At 41.8% G+C, this 21,811-nt stretch overlaps 1 protein-coding gene across 1 annotated transcript in view; it reads left to right on the top strand.

Annotated features, from left to right (window-relative positions):
• Positions 1–21,811, top strand: part of RYR3 (ryanodine receptor 3) — a 763,398-nt gene that overhangs the window by 636,403 nt on the left and 105,184 nt on the right. The window contains exons 77-85 of the mRNA XM_088456566.1: positions 3,311–3,358; positions 3,605–3,704; positions 7,012–7,091; positions 7,423–7,499; positions 7,785–7,858; positions 8,382–8,399; positions 13,154–13,234; positions 13,616–13,704; positions 15,917–16,045. Coding sequence (XP_088312692.1) covers positions 3,311–3,358; positions 3,605–3,704; positions 7,012–7,091; positions 7,423–7,499; positions 7,785–7,858; positions 8,382–8,399; positions 13,154–13,234; positions 13,616–13,704; positions 15,917–16,045 — 696 coding nt within the window. The remainder of the gene's footprint in view (positions 1–3,310; positions 3,359–3,604; positions 3,705–7,011; positions 7,092–7,422; positions 7,500–7,784; positions 7,859–8,381; positions 8,400–13,153; positions 13,235–13,615; positions 13,705–15,916; positions 16,046–21,811) is intronic.

The raw sequence follows: 21,811 nt of genomic DNA on the forward strand, positions 1-21,811 counted from the left end.
TCAGTACTGTGCATGCGCATGAATCGCACTGCGTGTGCGCTGCTATCGCACTGCGAACATGCACATAGGAATTCATCGTAGAGTGAGCGACAGGCTGTGAGCATTTGGGGGTGGGGACGGGGGAGTGGTTGGAGAAATGCAGGCATGTCTGTCCGTTTGAATGCTGTTGCATGCTCGTGCATAAATTAGCCACTGCGATTGCATACACAGCTTGAGAGACTTCCAATTTCTGCGATGGGTCAGACCTGCTGTAATTGTACGTGACAGTCCGATGTGCTTCGATGTTACAATGTATATGCAGGACTGCGAGGTATTACGGAAGTGAGTAGTAGTGGGCATCTCTATGCTGGCTGAGCTGTGGCAGACATTTAGCATATTTTCGCAGCTTCATTGCGTGCAGTTATGCATCTTCGATCGCAATTGTGATCCATACTGAATCAATGCTGACAGCCATTCACTGTATGGAAGCATATGGAGAGACGGCACGGGACCGCAGGAGGGGCAAGTTACAATATAATTTCTTTATTTGGGGTCTGATTTTTCTTTAATTTGTGTGTGGAGGGAGCGGGGGTTGTCAGACCTGGGGTCTGCTTTTATTAATTGCGGGAGGGGTGGCATTTGGGCATCCGATCTGGGGTCTGATTTTATTAAGTGGGGAGAGGGGACAGTGGGTGTCTGCTCTGGGGTGCATTGCTTTGCCTATAAGATGGCCCTGCTCTGGGCCTTGACCCCCTTTTATCCTTTCTTACTAACTGGGAGAATATTCTTCTATCCTTTCCTGTTCTCCTATTCTCACTTGCAGTCCATGATGAGGAACAAAGGGTCACATTCTGCCCCAGCACGTATCACAATGTATGCAGGGTACTATATATAAGTTTTACCGGGTGGCTACATTTTTTACGCTTTAATGGAAGTAATGAACGGATACAGACTACAGCGAGGGGATGAGAAGGAAAGTGATTATGCATTAGTTTAGTATTGGAATGATCATTTATAATCATTACTCTTAAAACATTTAACTCGTAACTTTTAAGCATTGGTTGCCATGTAGCACTGTTGCTTTCTATAGTAAACTCATTATGGTAAATTCATAGTAGATTGCTATTGTTACAAATGACAATGGGCCGCTGGTTCTGATGCGGAGCTGTATATACGGCTGTTGATGGAATGTTTCATGTGTATTGTCGCACACTGCACGTGCTCTGGAACTCGGCATATGTGAGTATAGGCCAGGGGTGGCCAACCAGTCGGAGGCAAAGAGCCAAAAAATATATGTACTCAATCGAAAGAGCCGATAGCATGCGCGCGGTCAAAAAAGGGGCGTGGCCTATCTGTCACAAAGACATGTCCCATTTTTATGCGCACACCTTTGGTATGACATTTGCAGGAGCATGACCTTGTGTCACACCCCCGTTTTTAGTCACGCTGGGGGCGAGCCCAGGACATTAAACATAAACATTTTACATAATCTTCCAAATATATTGTACATTTTCACTGTTGAAGTGAAAGAAAAAGCCAGAGCAACATAGAAAACATTGAAATAGCCACGTTCACATAAAATACATATTGAAATCCAGAACCACATAAAATATATTGAGAATGCCAGTGCCCATTATGCTGTGCCCCCTGTAGATGTGTCCCATATGCAATGCCCCCAGTAGTTGTGGCCCTTATACAATGACCCCTGTAGCTATGCCCATTATGCAATGCCCTCTATAGTTATGCCCCTTCTGCAATGACCGCTGTAGTTGTGCCCATTATGCAATGCCCCCAGTAGTTGTGGCCCTTATGCAATGCCCCTGTAGCTGTGTCCATTATGCAATGCCCCCAGTAGTTGTGCCCCTTCTGTAATGAACCCTGTAGCTGTGCCCCTTCTGCAATGCCCCCCTGTAGCTGTGCCCATTAAGCAATGCCCCCAGTAGTTGTGGCCCTTATGCAATGCCCCTGTTGCTGTGCCAATTATGCAATGCCCTCGGCAGTTGTGCCCCTTCTGCAATCCCCCCTGTAGCTGTGCTCATTAAGCAATGCCCCATTAGTTGTGGCCCTTATGCAATGCCCCCTGTACTGTGCCCATTATGCAATGAACCCCAGTAGGCGCCCCTTATGCAATGCCCCCTGTAGCTGTGCCCATTAAGCATTGCACCCCAATAGTTTTGCCCCTTCTGGACTGTCCTCTCCTGCAATGCTCCCTGTAGTCATGCCCGAGCACTAGCCCCCCCCCCCTATGAAGAAACTTACCTTTGTGCTGGCATCGCTCCATGACGTCTCGTCTTTCGAGTCCCGCCGCGCCGTCGCTGTTGCTGCTTCTTCTGCCGTCTGCTGGATCTAACTGGATCCAGCAGACGCGCTGGCTCCTCACATCGCGGGTGACATCATAATGTCACCAGTGCACAGAATTACTGGGAACGCTTGCCTCTGAAGCGACCAGAGGCTTCTTTAGCCTCTGATGGCTTTAGAGACCAGCATTCCCAGTAACAATGGGGGTCACGCGAGCCGCATTAGAAGTTCAGAAGAGCCTCACGCGGCTCGAGAGCCGCGGGTTGGCCACCGCTGGTATAGGCAATGGTGTTCTCATATAGGCAAAGAACTGCCGGCTATGCAAAGTACAAACAGAAGTACCAAACACTGCTATTTTCAGATGTGCCTTTTGCACTTAGTATAGGTAGGCTGGTACTAGTGTGCAACAATCATGACAAGTAATATTAGATACAGTAAATGGATAATGAACAGGCAAAATGCATATAATTCATATTGGCGAATGTATATTTTTTTCTGTGCACGCAATATGGGAGCACACGCACCCAATTTTCATCCAACTCTGCATCAGGCTCACTGGATCTATTTTCATTAACACAATGTTTGGCTTTGGATGGAGTTAGCATTTAAGTTACATTTTTATACGGTATAATTTTCTTACATTAAGTGAGAGAACAGGCCTGGACATCCTGCGGCTCTCCAGATGTTGTGAAACTATAAGTCCCAGCATGGTCTACCAGCTGATAGTGACTTCAGTCATGTCCTTGAACAGTAGAGATGACCACTGTCACACTGTGGTATGCAGGGTGACCTATTCAACATCATTTAAAGAGCCCACAGTAAAGTTGCAAATATTATATTTTATGTAGCAGAAAGATTTTTCGTGCTGACACAAAATCTATAAAACCTTTGAAATCGCAGAGGAATAAAACCTGAGCTCAGGTCTGACATTGGCTAGGATGACATAGGGTATCCGTGTAAGTATCCTGATGCTCTGAACTACATCATCCTATGCTGTAAGACTTTGTTCACATTCTTCTCTTGTCCATTACAGAGCTGCCAAAATGAAGAAGAGGATGAGGAAAAAGAAAAAACATTTGAAGTAAGAGCTTTAATTTATTTTATGTTCCTGATATAACTAAACATTACATGCTCAGTAATGTTCTAAAATAGCATATTGGCTTCTCTAGGGTAATTACAGTCATTTTTCATCCCCCTCCAGCAGCTTAAACATGATACATATACCATGCTAAATAAGTTATATTTTAATGCTCAACACACTAGGGTGGCAGGAATGGCTTAGACAAGTTATGAAGAAGGAATATACATCTCATTCCCTGTCTTACAGGAAAAAGAAATGGAAAAACAAAAGACATTGTATCAGCAGGCCCGTCTGCATGAGAGGGGGGCTGCGGAAATGGTGCTACAGATGATCAGTGCAAGTAAAGGTAACAGCCCTATTTTTGCTATGATTTTCAGCTATACATGGGGGAAGAGTATCATTTTGTTTTGATACACTTTCCCCAATGTCCACTGCAGTTATGTTTTATTTTTTTACAATAGATAAAGCATTTATTAATCATCAATATTGTCTGCCTTTTAGTTTACACATAACTTTATATGAGAACAAGTGAGCTGAAGGCTGTAATGGAACGAGCTACTGTAGGCCAGTGTGCTGCAACCTCTTTAAATATGAACAACAGCAAAGAGAGGTGATTTGAGGCTCTCACCAAACCGATGCTGGAAATATTGTGATGTCAGACAGCGACACTGCTTATAAGGCATTCAATTCATGCATCCTACTTTTTTTTTTTAGAATTTATATTTGCAATGTTGGAGGTATAAGAAAATGAAGAAGTAGCCTAAGACAATAAGGGGTAAATTTACAAAGATGGGGTTCTATTAAGAAGTGATGTTGCCCATAGCAACCAATCAGATTCCAAGTATTATCTTCTAGAAGGTGCTAGATAAATGAGAAGTAGAATATGATTGGTTGCTATGGACAACATCACTTCTTAATAGAACTCCCATCTTAGTAAATTTACCCCTTACAGTTTTGTCTGGCACCCCTCGAAACTCAAATATTTAGGTGTCTTTTATTACAAATCGGTACGATACCCTATACACTGCAAACTTTCCCCCATTACTTAAAACCATTAAACTAGACCTCCTTCGCTGGCAGGATCTTATTATTTCTTCGCTGGGCAGGATAGTGACAATTAAGATTAACCTTTTACCCAGACTACTTTACCTCTTCCAGACCCTCCTTGTTGCTGTCCCAAAAGCAACCCTACAAACCCAAACTACAACCCTAATCAACAACTACACAGGTGGTTTGTCCAATTTGTATGGAGATCCAAACCTCCACCTATTAGCTTTGTCACTCTTCGTCGCCCCACTACCAATGGTGGCAATGGGTTTCCAGATGTTAAACTCTATTACTATGCTACGCACCTAAGCCAGGCAATAGCTTGGTTTGCATCTTCCCAGATATCTAGGTGGGTGGAAGTCGAAGCTTACTCATGCAGTAACCCCTATGTGTATCCTATTGTAGCTATGGCTACATCTGATAGACCCAAATCTGCTAGTTTACACTCAGTTATTGCCTTCACATGCTCTATTTGGGATCATTGTAAATCACATTATGACATCACTTCCTACCCACCCCCGTATTACTCCTATGTGGTTTAACCCAGCATTCTCTCCGGGCTACAATTCCATTAATTTTTCCTCTTGGGTTCAGAGAGGTATTAGGGTGGTGCCTGGAGCTCCTCTCTGGGTTCATTACAGAGAATATTTGGCATACCTTCTATTAACTCTTTTGCTTATAGTCAAACCTGTCACTTTATTAACTCCCTCTCCCTAAGCTCTATCGACAGATCTTTAACCTCTTTTGAGTCCCTATGGCTTCATAATCTTCTCATGAAGGGTATTATATCTGTTCTCTATAACCTCTTGCGTAATGTTAACTTAACCTGACATTCCAGGTCATGAACTACAGTGGGAAAAAGAGTTAGGAAGCCCACCCGATGAGGATACATGATCTGTAGTATGGGAGAGGGTATCTAAGTCCTCTATTTCCTCATCAATCAAGGAAAATGCATACATGATATACTATAGATGGTACCTAGTACCTGCCCGTTTGCACCGAAGGTATAATTTAGCCTCTAATAGGTGTTGGATGTGGTGAGGTGGGCACCTATTTACATATTTGGTGGTCTTGCCCCAAAATAGCCCTATTCTGAGATGAGGTTAACCTTCTCCTGTCAGATGTTCTTAAGGTACCACTGAATAAGTCTCCCTGGTCTCTTCTCCTTGGTTGTCTAATTGAGGGCCTCAACAAGCCTGTTGATAAGCTCTCTTTACATATTTTAAATGTGGCTCGGTGCCTGATTGCATGACAATGGAAGGGTATTTACCTTCCTTCTCGCCAGCAACTCATAAACAAAATCTGACATGTGGCGGCCATGGAGAAAATATCGGCACACCTTTACAATACCTCCCACAAGTTTAGTCTAGTTCGGAGAGATTGGTTTTCGTATCATAGCACCCTGCCCTCTGGCTTTTCAGACCTCCTGCTTTAATGTCACCACTTATCCATTCAACCATGGCGATTTTCTTTTTCTTTTTCCTCTTTCCCCTCCTTTTTATTCCTTCACTTTCTTTCCTCCTATGCTCTTACATTTACCATCTGTCTTCATTCTATAGTGTTATTTTCAGTTAATTCTGATATGTGCCTGGGCATCTAATGTTAACTTAATTCTCTACAGTTTCTTGTAGATCAGTCTATTGCTAATTTTAATCCTATGAGTTTCTATGTTAATTTTAGAACTCTAGTATTTTATTTTTATACACCCCTGATATTTCACTTGCCCATGCACATATCGTTGTATTTTTCCTATTTTTGATAAATGTAAACAAACATGTTAAAAAAAAAAAAAAGCATTCCGAGGTGGGGGGGGGGGCTAAGGCTAACTTACTCAGTATAGTATAGTAATAATTCTGTTAAATGACTCCTGAGTTGATATAAGTGTAGTAGTTTTCATTGTATCACAGGCATATCGGGAGTCTGTGACAGCTCTGGGGAAAACTTTCTTGATTGCCCTCGTCTGCCAATGTTATACTCATGCTATATTTTAGTTTAACCTAGGAGTAGACAATGTCCGACACTTCAGCTGCTGCGGAACTACACATGCCAGCATACCTGGCAAAATTTTAATATGCCGTATCAGCAAAACTGTGGCAGGGCACGCTGGGAGGTGTAGTTCCACAGCAGCTGGAGCGCTGGATGTTGCCTAATATTAAATTTTTCTAGATTAGTGAGACCTCCTTCTATTCCTGTGAGGAACATATGCTTTCATGCTAATAACAAAATATAAAAAATGCAGACAAATACCAGCATCATCCTTTTCTTTATTTTGTTTTTATCTGTGATAGGCAGAGTCATACTTTAATGCAAGGAGTCCTGAATGGATTATTAAATAGATTAGTGACTATAAATGAAAATGCCTGAAATGACTGTGACAACAGGATAGAGTATGTACATCACAGAAGGCACACTTACTGCCACAATGTCAAATAAAACTATTACACCACAAATGTTACAGTATAATTAATGTCGTTATTGCACTTATGATTGCTTTACAATGAAGTGTGTAAATGTGTAAACATCCGTTTTAAGTGTGTTTATGTTACTCTGTAGCCCTGAAAACAAATTTTAGTGAATACTTAGAGATGTAACTCTTCTTTACATAGGTGAAATGGGCCTCATGGTTGTGGAGACTCTAAAACTTGGAATTGCAATTTTAAATGGTGGAAACACTGTGGTGCAACAGGTAATGTGGAGAGCCCGGCTTCCCCTACTGACTCTATGTGTAGCAGAGAGAAAACGTTAGCACGGTGGCTTAGTGGTTAGCATGTGAGGAAAGGGGAGACAACATGGCCAAACTCAAACTTTCAATGCTTCTTCTCATTTTCTAACTCTGAGATCCAGCCACTGAAATAGGACAGTCCTAGATATATATAACATATAATCTATATACAGTGTGTAACCTAGATTTAAGATGTTCCTATCAACATTGTATAGCAAGATGGCAGATATATATTCCTTTTAGCTGGTTTATAGATTTAAGCAAACTGCAAAATCCTGTTTTGTTTTATTTGCAGAAAATGTTAGATTACCTAAAAGAGAAAAAAGATGCAGGCTTTTTCCAAAGTTTATCCGGCTTAATGATGTCATGCAGGTGAGTATGTTTTTTTTCTATAATTTCTCCATGGAAATATACTATACTTTACTTTGGCCTTGGAATAATGTAGTGCTGCTATTGTCAATCGCTAAGCAAGCTTCTCTCACTACAACACTAAGCATGTCACTGTGAGACTAACATTACAAGACTACATAATGGACTCGAGCCCACGTTCTTACCTTACAGGGAGCACTAAGCACAAGGTCAGCGCATTAGTCTTGACTAACAGTACAAAGACCCCTGAGAGATTTAAAGTGATTCTCATTCTGTTTTTTTGTACAGTGTTCTGGACTTGAATGCATTTGAAAGACAAAACAAAGCGGAAGGCCTTGGAATGGTCACAGAAGAAGGAACACGTAAGTATGAGTGAATTATTTTCCTTCACTTTTTTTTTTTTTAAATCAGCAAAATTAGACAAAGTCAAGTTCTTAAGATTTGGACACTGGAATCTGAATTTTGATTTCTCTGAGATTTTAATATATTTAGTTCAGGATTCTGTCTTTTCTGGAAAGGATTTCATTAACTTTGGATTCCAGATAAGCTGTAGAATGCCCCAAGAGCTAAGTCCTAGGTGAATTGATCTAATATTTCAATCAGTGAAAGCTGACATTACATCTGTAAAATACTTCAGCTCAAAAGCCATCCAGTACATCACTAGAGGCAGTGATCCAGAACCAGTCCACCCATCCATTTTATGAGTGATTTGTCACAGTGTTTGTTTAGGGAAGGAGCTAGATTGTGCACTCACATCACTGACCAGGTAAAGAATACATTACGGTCCATTTTGTTATTCGTCACTCAACTGTACTGACTGTACAACTGACATTATTACTCACCAGCAACTTACTGTCCCTCTTCTTCCATCCTTCCTTTATGCAGTCATTGTTCGGGAGCGAGGTAGGTGATGCTTTTGCTTTAAGATAAATGCCTCTCTAATGACATTTTATTCTAGGCGTTTTTCATGCTGATGGCTGCATGCTCACACAGTGATAAACCCGCAGACCAACTTTCATCTTATCAGTATACGCTTGTAGACATTAATAATCTGCTCATCTCTAATTATTCTGCTCTTACCTTTTTACCTGTCTATTCTCCTTTTTTCACATACATTCTATGTTTTTATGTGTATTTGGTACTACACAATGCATGCAGTAAATGCACAATAGATAAAGGGGAATGCAAAGAGTATATAACAGATCCACATTTATGTAGTGCATGCAGTTAAAAAAATAATTATAACTTCTTTGTAACATTGTGCACCGTTGCTGTTTTATATATATTATATATTTTTTTATGGCTTTATATATTTTTGTTAACTTGGCTATTAAGCACCATAAGATGTAATAGGGTGTTCTTTGTAGCAGTAGAAGAAAAGAGCTAGCTACATCAAATGCTTATTCAAGTTATTATTCCATATGCATGAAACAGAATGACAAAGAAAAGCATACCGTTGAAGGTCTGGAGGATACTCTTGGCTAACTTCAAACTTGTGCCATCCGACATTAAGCTTGAAAAATCTGATAAAGGCCACACTCTTCAAAAAGTGGTGCTGAAGAATTTATGAACTGTTTGAATTTTCTGAATTTCTACATAAATGTTACCTTAAACATGTTCAGGTTTTCTAATTAGAAAAAATAGATAAGGAGAAATCAGTAGCTAAAATAACACACAAAACTATATTTTATATTCATTTATGGATCAAAATGATTCAACATTCAATTTATTTGTCTGCAAAATATGTGAAATTAGGATTCAGTAACTCCTTGATCAGCAATGGCTTCAATCAAACATTTTCAGGAGATGTTTTATTAGTTCCACACACTTGCTTGGTGGCATCTTTGCCAAATCCTCCTTACAGAACTCATAGATGTTGGTGTGGCTTTCATGTATACACACCTCACTCCAGATCCTGGCACAAGATTTCCATTGGATTAAGCCCTAAACTTCCAAGATTTGAAACTTCTTCTGCCACAACCTTTTTTTGGGGTTGTATTTTGAGTTTTTGTCTGGATGCCAAATCCATCTTTGAAAGCACCTCACAGATAGATACCTTGATAATCAACTGTACAATTTTCTGGTAAATTACAGAATTCATAGTTCCATCAATGATAGCAAGAAGTTCTGTTCCCATGGCAGAAAAACAGATGCAAACTATGACACTGCCACCACCGTAAGTCACGGTTGGGATGAGGGTCATGTGGTGGAATGCTGTGTGTGGTTTTCTCCAAGCATAGCATTTCTCATTAAGGCAAAAAAGTTCTCATAAATCTCCAGAATATTCTTCCAGTTGTCTTTTGGCTCATCCAGGTGGTTCTTAGTAGACATTACCTAGACATCAGTCTTTCATCCTTGCTATCCCCCCATAAGCTCTTTTCTTGTTCAGTGTTAGTGTGATGGTAGACTCAAGAACACTCACATTAGCCAGTGCAATAGAGGCCTGCAGATCCTCTGACACATAGGTTCTTTGTGATTCCCCAGAATATTATATGCCTTGCTCTGTCAGTGATTTTTATTGGACCATCACTTCTAGGAAAGTAATTCGGTTAAATTGACTACTCCATCTGCCTGATATTGGATGGCTGAAGGTCAAAAACTTTAGCAATTATTTTGAAACCTACCATGGCACAATTTTAAAAAGCTGTATGGTGAAGTCTCTGGTTTCTGTTTTATAGATATAGCAGATTTTTATCCCAATATCCCAAACTCACGTCTATGTGTCATACCATTGATTGACACTCCTGGCTCTAATTTACTTAACTCACTATGGGTCTGATTCAGTGACGGAAAGTAACGCAAACACGAACGCATACTCTCATGGATCGCCGTTGCTAAAATATGCTAATGCCTTCCAAAGCATACCTGAGCTTAGGGACGCCCACTGCTGCCTTCTCATATCTGTACGACGACATGCAACAGCATAAACAACGGTACCATTGAAGCACATCAGGCAGTCATGCTACATGTAAGTCAAGGCTGACCAGCCGCAAACACTGCAGCTCTCCTGACACTCAGAGAGCTCTCATGCTGCACAGAGAGTGGGTCCTCTGCTTGCATTTTCGCAATGCAATCATTACACATGTGCAGTGCAACATTCCCAAAGCACATTAGCAAACAATCGCTCCATCTGTGTAAAAATCACCATTGCGTCTGTCTCTAAATCAGGCCCTATGAATCTTATTCAGAGATAGACGCAAACCCAATGGTTTGCTTACATCTAGAATGGTGGGGAGACTACGTATGCACATGACCCATTCTACGTATGTGCAGAACAAGTCTTGTGTTATTGCGCGCAGTGCCCCCTATGCCATAGCCTGATTGACAGCCTGCAGACATTTGGGGTTGGAGGGGACAGTCACAGAGTCTGTTTTAAATAGCAATTATTGTTATCTACAGATGTGTTTTCCCATACACCTAGCCTCAAAACACCATGGGGCTTGAGAACCCTGCCAGGTCCCGTGCAGCTCAGCTTGTGCCAGTCGTCTTTTTGGTGTATTTTTCTTAGTCACAAACAGAATAGAAAAACGACTTCACTAGACTGCACTGATTAATTTGATTATATGCAGCACTTGTATATCTGTGTGCAACTATGTCTCTGAATCTGTACACAAAGTGCTACGATGCTGCTGCTTTTTTCCACGCCAAGTTCCGTTGTGCTCTGTATACAGATTCAGTTGCACATCCTACAGCAATATCTCTACAGAGATTCACATTCTATTTTCATCAAAGAAATTTAATATTGGATCTTCCTGATCAATAAATGAATGAAAAATAAATTATTTTGTGTGTTATTTGATTTATTGAATTCTCCTTATTTTTATGACTTAGATGAAGATCACTTTGCGCAGAAATTTAAACATTTCTAAAGGATTAAAAAATGTTCTAAGACAGTGTAATTTCAGACAGCTAACAAAGGCACTCTCTTCAACAGTGAAGGAATGGGAAATTAAAGTGACACTGGAAAATATTCCTATACGTGATCTGATTTGGTTGGTGTGGCCAAATTGTTGGTAGACATGGTCAAGTCAACGAGTGTTGGACTATTATTGGGTGCCTCCATGCTTTGGGATATTGGAGTAACTATCATACAAGGGGTTTTGCTATTCACTTTAGATAGTGTTAGGTCATACTCCAACCACTTCTACTTCAAACACACTGGCAACACTGCATGCACCACTGTTTGTGCATGTGGCTCCCCCATAAAGCAGACGGCATCAAGAGAGAAATTTTTCTCTGCAGTTGGAGCGATGTCTAGAATTTGGGAGACCTTCCCACAACTATCAAGAACATTGTTAGTGTCTCTCCGACCTGTTCTTGCAGCTTACACCACGTATTGATGTGTGAAGCTTAGTTGCTGCTGGCTAGACACTGGGATGTTGGGGCCCTGTTTGGATAAATACTGTTCACCTTTCTGGAAAGCCAAGTAACTAATAAAAAACAGTCTAGGACTCCAGTCCTGCTCCAACATTAAATTAGTAGCATTTGCAATTAACAAATTTGCCTAATTTCCTAATGAACCCCAACATTACATTAATAACCACACACACTATAGTAATCAGCAATACCACCCACATAACAGTACCCCTCATCCCTCCCACATTGCACTGTTACCAGTCCTCCCCCCACACATTACACCAATACCACCCCCAGCCCTTTACACACACACCATGATGCCATGAATGCATCCCAGATGAAGAGAAGGAATATGAGGGACAGGTCTGGCCGGGCCACATGTAATAAGGTGACTGATCTCTGGAGGAGAGGCCTGATATTGGGTAGCATATTAATGTTGGGGCCAGCCACTAATGGTCCAGGGCCGGAACACCTAAACACCTAAGAATGCAGAACACCTAAGAATGCATTAATTTACCATGACTTCATAGAGCTTCCAGCCTCACAAGAAAGCTTGCAGTGAGGCATATGGCCAATAGGAACTTGTTTTCAAGTTTCAGTTGTCTAACAAAGATGCACTGTAGCTTTAGCTATCTGACGAAGGTATAACCTTCAACCATGAATCATCTGATGAATGTAATGCTCTCCATGCTTGATTTGGCAAAGGAGAACACTGCAGTTCATGATGTTTCAGGATTAAAGGTACTAGGTATTTATAACCACATGAGGAAAGAGCCATCTGACACAGGGTCCACTACTCAGACATTTTCAAGCTTGAGAGACATATGATAATTCAGCATACTCTTAATGCATGAAACATTTGGTAAGGGAACATATGCTAGCCCCAAAATACTTCAGTGCTAGGCAGTTCCTTTTGTCAGGTGCTGAAAGCTTGGATATTTGATGGAGTGCACAAGTTTAAGGCAAAGTGCACAATCTTAAAGATTGAGACATCTGATGAAGGGTGAACAGTCACTGATGAAAGGCATGCACGTCAAGCTTGAGACATCTTGTGTATTGTTTTGTGTCTATTCTTAATAAATAGGAGATGGCACGCACACTTAAACTCTGCTCTTTTCATATGATTTGCAATCATGATATTATATACACACTTATTCCATCTTTCAGTTTGTGTTGACCATGCTGTCTAGATACAGTATTTGTGTTTGCATCCGGTACTCATCCAACTAACAGAATATAGAAAGTGTCCGATCGCATCTTGTACTATCTGAACATGTCTTCACACTAATTGTCTTTCTAAGGCGAGAAGGTTTTGCAGAATGATGAATTCACAAGAGACCTTTTTAGGTTCCTACAACTTCTGTGTGAAGGGCACAACAACGGTAAGCTATTTATTGTTACAGCCTATGCTTTGTCTATGAGTACAGCAGGAACTGGATTATCCACAGTAATCAAAACAATTTTGTCAACCTGAATATAGGAAAACAAAGCGCTACATTTTATACCTATGTTCTCTGGTCCTCCAAATAATGGTATGTGCGATAGATAAGCCATATCATGAGTCTTGTAGAGGACATGCATACATAATCTGCTGTTGCCTGAATATGCAGTATTTGTAATTAAATAAGATTTAGATTTCAAAAATGTCTTTGTTTATTCTGCACTCATTCACTTATTTGCTTTGAATTGGATTTGATATGAAAGATATAAATACATCTGTTAGTAGGACTGCTAAACTGTATTTCTTACATGTATTTATCCAGACTTCCAAAACTTCCTCAGAACCCAGATGGGTAATACGACGACTGTAAATATCATCATTAGCACAGTGGATTATCTGCTCCGTCTCCAGGTAACCAGAAGCACATTTTTATTGTACAGTGTTAGACTTTTTCACTTGCTAATCGTTCTGTTCTGCTGAAACATTGCATCCATCTGGTCACATATCACATGAGAACCAAGTAACACACGCACACACAGTAACATGGATACCTGCTGATGTTAGCTACACACGTCATATATGAGGCGCAAAGACCTAAGACAATATGCACCATAAAATGATTTCAATAACATTAAAACTAAATGTGGAAAAATAAATTACAATATTTCACTACCAGCAAAAGGAAGGAAAAAAAAATCGACATGAAATCCGAATATGATCAACAAGAGAAATCTCTGCTAAAGCTGCTCTGTGCCAGTATGTTTAATCAACAAGTTTATTGTGGTTTGGCCTCAGATCTTACAATGGGAATTTGATTCCCTGTATAATGTATGGGGATATTTTACATCTGCTACTGTTTAGCATCAGAAATGTTATATTGTTTTCGGTTAACTGTGGAAATGCTGCTCATAAATGTGGGGTGCGGGAGCGTTTCCCAGAAAAAGACAAATAGAGGAGGATTTGACATGTGAGGGAATGCTGAGAACATAGCATATAGTGTGAAATTAGTCATTTTTTGATAAACAGAATAATTGACATTTCTAACACACACTTAAATGTCGCTTTGGAAGATTTCCTATATAGTATAGTGTGCAGTTTCTAAACAATGGTGTAAGTGTACATACATAAGTGTACATGGCTTGTGTGATGCAATACAGCTAAATGTTGGTTTGGCACAAAGTAATCTTTATTAACTGATATTAAATTGGCGAGCAAGGTGTTAATGATTAACTGCTTCTTTCGCCCAACTTCACCACCCCCAGTTCGCATGCAGGACTGTGAGAGGAACATCATAGCCCTGAACAGAGCAGGTGCATGGAGCGTCCTGCGGAGCACTGGCTGGGAGAGAAGAGCCAGCCTAGGGAAATGTTTATTAGCTGGTAATGCAGCTTTAGGGGTACATTTACCCATCAGATTCTAGCTATCATTTCTTTATTGCATTCTAGAAAATGATAGAATCTGATTGGTTGCTATGGGTAACACCACCGCTTGTCTGTTTTAGAAGCTTTAGTAAAGCTACCCCAATTTCCAATGGTGTTTCACTGCAGTCATGAATGCCATGGTTGGGGATTTGGCAATATGTGATTACAGTGCCTTTTGCATCTTAAAAACCAGACCTGTTCTCACATATTATGTTGTTGTTGTTAAAAAGGGGGGGGGGAGTAGTTTGTTTATGCTCTTGAAAGGGAAATACACATGATATAATGTGAGTAAAATCATGATCCAGAGTTGGTATAAGATTTGCCATTTATTAGATGTTTAGACAGTGCGCGGGATAGTTTGTTATTTGCATACTCCCATATTGGGAGCTACTTTTCTCCCCTCAAGGCTGCAGTCTTATTTACCCACGTGTGCCCTTAAAGTGCCAACCACACATCCTATATTCACCAATTCACTGCACATGGACTAAATTAGTCACAGTATTTTGTATTCAGATGCTAAATGAGTACATACTGTAACACCTAAAAGTTTATAGATGTGCTTTCCTACTATACAACTTTGATTAATGAAATTGGGTGGTTTTAGAGCCAACTTATATATGCAAAGTCACCATGGTAAAATGTTTCAGAACGATGGATTTGATGGCTACAGTAAAATACAGGTTGAGTCTCCCATATCCAAAATGCTTGGGACCAGGGGTATTTTGGATATCGGAATATTCCGTATTTTGGAATAATTGCATACCATAATGAAATATCTTGGGAATAGGACCCAAATATACACACAGAATGCATTTATGTTTTATATACACCTTATACACACAGCCTGCAGGTCATTTTATACAATATGTTCAATAATTTTGTGGCTCAAGCAAAGTTTGTGTACAGAAATTAAATTCATTTATGTTTCATATACACCTTATACACACAGCCTGAAGGTAATTTTATACAATATTTTTAATAATTTGTGCCTTAGACAAAGTTTGTGTACATTGAACCATCAAAAATCAAAGGTTTCATTATCTGAGTCATACCAAAAAAATTCCGTATTTCAGAATATTCCGTATTTCGGAATATTTTCAATATGGGAGACTCAACCTGTATAAAGCTGTATAATCACTATCACACCATACTGTAGGTCTATTCATGCCCAATTACAGCCATTGTGCTTTCTCTCTCTGCAGGAATCGATCAGCGACTTCTACTGGTACTACTCGGGGAAGGAGGTGATTGATGAATCCGGACAGCATAACTTTTCTAAATCTTTGGCTGTAACCAAACAAATATTTAATTCACTCACAGAATACATTCAGGTAAGGCTGTAGCTCTCTTTTCCAAATTGTATGCTGTTCACTTGCTTTCAATTCATGTGTTATTAGGAACAAGTGTTTTACAGTATTGGTAGCCTTTCTCTCAGGGGTGACGTTAGCCTTTCTCTCAGGGGTGACGTTAGCCTTTCAGGGGTGACGTTAGCCTTTCTCTCACCTGGGGCAAAGACTCATGACTCAACCCCCCCCTCCTCCAATTCCAGTAGATGGTAGTCAACCTCTATCTATATGACCATCAAATAAAACGGACAGCATCCATGACCGCCATGTACCATTGACAGCATTAGTGGCAGCCATATACTAAAGACGGCATTAGTGACCCCCTATATACTACAGACAGCTTTAGTGACTGCCATATACTACAGACAGCATTAGTGACTGCCATATACAGTACTACAGATAGCATAGTGACCGCCATATCCTACAGACAGCATTTAGTGACTGCCATATACTACATACAGCATTACATCCCTCAGTTTCACAAAAAAATTAATCCTAATTAACCTCATTAAATCATTAACCACTTACTTATTCTTAGTATTACATAACATTAATTATACCCCATCCCCCCCAGATATCCTAACTTACCTGTTGTAGATCTATTCTGTTGAATCTGTCCCTCTCCTGTAGCAGCCACACAGCAGTGCCCAGGAAGCAGCTGCCTATCAGGCAGGTCCAGCTGATCATCCTGCTGTCAGTGAGGAGTGGGTGGAGCCATACGAAAAACAAGTCAGGGGAGACAGGGGCCGAGCAGCCTATTGCTGCAGAGCACAGCCCCTGGGAAAGGCTACATGTGCTGGCTCTGTCCCCGCCCTGCTCTCCGGGGTTACAGCTGAGGCAGCTGCAACTCCAGATACCTTGCTGGTGAGACCCTCATTCGGTCCTCCAGGGCACATTCCCTAACTGTGCTGTGCTCCTGGGTATAGTAGTAACTATGGGGTCTATTTACTAAGTAGTGTTAGGAGACAGAGTGAAAAGTGATAAGGTGCCAGCCAATCAGCTCCCAACTGTCATTTTTCAAACAGCCTGTGAGATGGCAGTTAGGAGCTGATTGGCTGGCACCTTATCACTTTTCACTCTGTCTCTTAACACTGCTTAGTAAATAGACCCCTTTAAGTGTTCAGTGTCCAGAAAAACTGACCAGCAGTTACTTGAACTGTACATTAGATGTGAGGGTACTTGTGTACTTACTACTTTACGGACTTATTGCAAAGAGAACCCAAGTGTCCTACACTCATTATTATTATCAATCATGGTAATGTCTAAATCCCCTTCATGGAGAGGACCCGGACGTCATCAGCCAGTGTCCAGGGTCATTCCCTACCATCCAAGTGGGCATAGAGGGGGAATATAACCTGGCGAGCCACCAAGCCCGAAGCGTGACGAGTGCAGCGAACCCGCGAGGGGACAACTTTCTTCTTTATGTGGGGACAACTTTCAGTACTTGTGTATGTAACGTACACAAGTACCATTTAAAACATTCATTGGGTTCTCTCTGCAATGAGTCCGTAAAGTACACCACTCATTGCACTTGTGTACAAGTACCGATATGAGTGGTGTATGTTTTGTGTATTTTACAGTATACATAATGTGTTTGTGTTAGTGGCCAGGACAGTACGTATGACCTCTCGTGTGTGTGGTAGTGGCTTGGAGAGTATACGTGACCTGTCTGTGTGTGTGCGCGTTAGTGGCCGAGACAGTATAGATGATGTGTGTGAGTGGCTGGGGCAGTATATATGATGTGTGTGTGTTAGTGATTGGGACAGTATACATTATGTGTGTGTGAGTGGCTGGGGCAGTATATATGATGTGTGTGTGTTAGTGATTGGGACAGTATACATTATGTGTGTGTTAGTGGCAGGGACAGTATAAATGATCTGTGTATTAGTGCCTGGGACAGTATACATTATGTGTGTGTTAGTGGCTGGGACAGTATACATGATGTGTGTGTTAGTGGCTGGGACAGTATACATTATGTGTGTGTTAGTGGCTGGGACAGTATACATGATGTGTGTGTTAGTGGCTGGGACAGTATACATGATGTGTGTGTTAGTGGCTGGGACAGTAGACTGTGTGTGTGTTAGTGGCTGGCACAGTAGACTGTGTATGTGTTAGTGGCTGAGACAGTTTACATGACTTGTCTGTGTGTGTTAGTGGCTGGGATTGTGGACATGACTTGTCTGTGTGTTAGTGGCTGGTACAGTAGACATTGCCTCTCTGTGTGTTCGTAGCTGGGATTGTAGACATGGTCTATCTGTATGTGTTAGACTCTGGGTTAGTAGGGAGAAGTATGTTGTTTTAGTGGCTGGTGCAATAGACATGTGTTGTGTGTCTTTTTTGGGGGGTGTAGGGGGTGACATTATAGAGATAAGCTGGATGTGTTTAGTGTATGGCACAGTATGAGCTCTATATGTTTTAATTGATGGCACAGATGGGATGAACTGTGTCTGTTTTAGTGGATGCTACATTATGGATGAGCTATGTATGGTTCAGTGGCCAGTAATAGGCTTACATATCCTGTTTTTTTAAACTAAAGACAATTTACTATCTTTTTAAAAGACAGTTTACAATAAGAGCAAAACATCACAATGAGAACTGTTATACAAATACACAGCCGCAAGAAATTATCGCCACTCGCACTCTGAGACATATAATAAACAGAGACTCTAAATCTACTAAAGTGGAGGAAGAGGGGAGATTGGGGAGTAAAGGAGCAAAATGGGGTGCCGGGATGGGTCTGCTCAACCCCAGACCCAACAAGCAAAAGCTAAGGTTGAAGTTCCTGTGGTTAATGATTGAAGTGTGAACCTGAGAATTCAGAGAAATTCTGATTTCAATTGTCAAAGTAAAGCCAAACTCTAGAAAGAGAAGTTGTGGAGTTACCTCCCATTAGCCATATCGCGGATACACCTGAATTTAAATGTAATTTATATCCGCGGCCGACTGGTCAGGAACAGATTTCATTGTCTGCCCCTGAGTGGGAGGAGCTAATTCGTTCACCTGCCTTGTTAAGTTGTTATAAGCAGCGCCACTGCCAGCAATAGCATGTAGACTGGCAATTTATATGCGCAACGTATGTAATGACATCACGGTGCATGCGCACCCCTGCTCTCTCTGTGTGTGGTGTGCTGTGCCCAAGAAGAGGAGCAATGGAGGAGCTGCCTCAGCTGTGCACTGCATGCCAAGAGGAGGACCCGCCGAACAGTAAGTGGGAGAAAGAAAGCTGGTAGCTGCTTGTCCCTGACGAAGATGAGGAGGGCGCAAATTTATAGTTTGCAGAGGGGCACCGAACACCCTAGCACCAGTCCTGGTTATCAAACTGATCATAGCTGCAAGCAGGGTTGTGGTGTAAGGTTTAGATGTTTGGGTAGGATTGGTTGGACAATTGAGAAGGTATTACAAGGAGTTAGGGATTGTGGCACCAATCACCACATCAGTTTGAGATGTTGGAGTCAGAGCGGCAATGGACTGTCATTGATTGACAGTCTGCTTCCATTTCTGGGCGGGGAGGGTGCGGCGATGGCCCCCTGTGTTCCCCAAATGGAGGCTTGTCCATGCAGTTGGGGGGAGGGAAAAGGCCGGGATTTCCATTGGCTGACGGGCATTTTCTGGCCTCTTTTGTGCATCTGCGTCAGTTGGCTAGAGAAACCCCATGGTTACACAGCAAGGTGAGGATCCCGCAGATGGTTCGATGCTACATCCATGGATGCAGTTCGGATCAGTAATGCATGTAGGAGGGTGTTATGCCTCCTGCTGCATTACCATAATAGTGCTATCATAGCTGCTACCATGTTAGCAGCTGTGATAGCATCTCTGTCTGAGGCTGAATCACCCCGTATGTGTGGTCATGCATACACAATACACAATGTGCAACACATTGCTCATTGCATCATCCTATCTAATGTACAGAACTGCAGATGGGATGATGTGATGAACGACAGCTTGGACAAACACACTATACGATGTGTACTATATATCATTCCAATTTGCGACAGAAAGATATATTGGACAATAGATTGCACAGTGGAGCTGATTCAGACCCTCTTGCTATGATGCGAATGCTCGTAGCTGACCGATAGTTGCGATATGCATATGTATCGCAGTGCGTGTGCGCAAACCACAGCAAGAGATTAGGAACCGTATGCTCGGCCAGCATAGACAGCCCAGCAGAATGAGTGACAGGAGAGGCCATTTGTGGGTGGTCACAGGGGCAGACCACTAGAAACGGGGGAGTGGAGGTGCGAACGCAGGCGTGCCACGCAGTTTCAGAGGCGTGCATAATTAAAAGGCAGCGTCATAGTACACATCACCTGGTGGAATTTCACACTGAAGTGATCCGCAGTGCTTGCGGCAGTGTATAGTCAACCTCAAGCGCTGCGTTCGCATCCGATGGTGCTCGATGTACCAATGTTTTCATGCACTTCCAGGAGATGATGTGCGCAAGTGGGCGTTTTATGAATGGCTGGTGGGCATCTGCATACAGTATGTGATCGCACGCCAAGACATAGTGGGCGTGCTAATGCCTTGCCGTGCGATCGCCTGCCTTGCTGGGCATGCGCTGGATTTGCATACACATCGAGCGAGCATTCGCATCTAGCGAGAGGTGCAGTGTGCACACGACTTTAGAAAGGTTTTTTTTTTTTTTTTTTTCATTTGTATTGATCCTAAACAGCAAATGAGTAATTTCCATGAAATATCCCATACGTGACACTGTAAAAAAAATCTGTTGCTGTGTATCTTCATTGGTTGGCAAGTTAAATTATAGCTCTATCTCATAGGTTTTCTTAAAAAATAACATAAGCTGTTAATACAGAGAGTTGAGCTGAAGTATGAAGTAGAAGTTTTCTTTACATACGTGACGTGGAATGGTCCATGTGCCTGGGTTTGGGTATATTTTGACCACATGGTTGTAATGTTGAGATGCAGCATTTCAACCTTCATCACGTCGACAAAACGTTCCTGGTGGTTCAGCGGTGACTTACCTTGTTCTGCGGGTCCGGTGCAGTAGCGCACGCAGGGGGGGTTTCTGAGTACCTAGAAACCCCCCCTGCCAGGCCAATCCATCCCCGCAGCGCACAAGCATTTATTTGTTTTTTTTTTAAAGTGAGACAGAGAGCTTTGTCTCTGTCTCATCAGGCCGTTCTGTGAGCTCCGACTGGGCAGCTTCCGCGTAGCTATGGGGATGGCTGAGAGCAGTACTGGCTGCAGCTCCTCCCTGACGGCTCCCATGTGCCTTTGAGTGCTGGTGATGTCACTCACTGCACTCCTCATCTGCAATCCGGACAGCATGTAATTAGCACAGCCACAAACATCATCACATTTACTGTTCCTCCCAACTCTGTTTATACCATGGGTGTGGGGGAGATGGTCTGTAGTCCGAGTGTGTGTAATGTGCAGTGCATGGTGTCTGCGTGTAATGTGCAGTGTAAGTGTCTGTGTGTAATGTGCAGTGTATGTCTGTGTGTAATCTGCTGAGTTTCTGTGTGTACTGTGCAGTGTAAGTGTCTGTGTGTAATGTGCTTTGAGTGTCTGTGTGTAATGTGCAGTGTGTGTCAGTGTGCAATGTGCAGTGTGTGTATGTGTATAATGTGCAGTGTAAGTGTCTGTGTGTAATGTGCAGTGTAAGTGTCTGTGTGTAATGTGCAGTGTAAGTGTGTGCAATCTGCAATGTAAATGTCTGTGTGTAATGTGCAGTGTAAGTGTCTGTAATCTGCTCTGAGTGTATGTGTGCGGGAGGGGAGGAGGGGGGCA

This window comes from Taudactylus pleione, unplaced genomic scaffold (genome assembly GCF_031769625.1).
Source record: "Taudactylus pleione unplaced genomic scaffold, aTauple2 ptg000707l, whole genome shotgun sequence".
Taxonomy (NCBI): domain Eukaryota; kingdom Metazoa; phylum Chordata; class Amphibia; order Anura; family Myobatrachidae; genus Taudactylus; species Taudactylus pleione.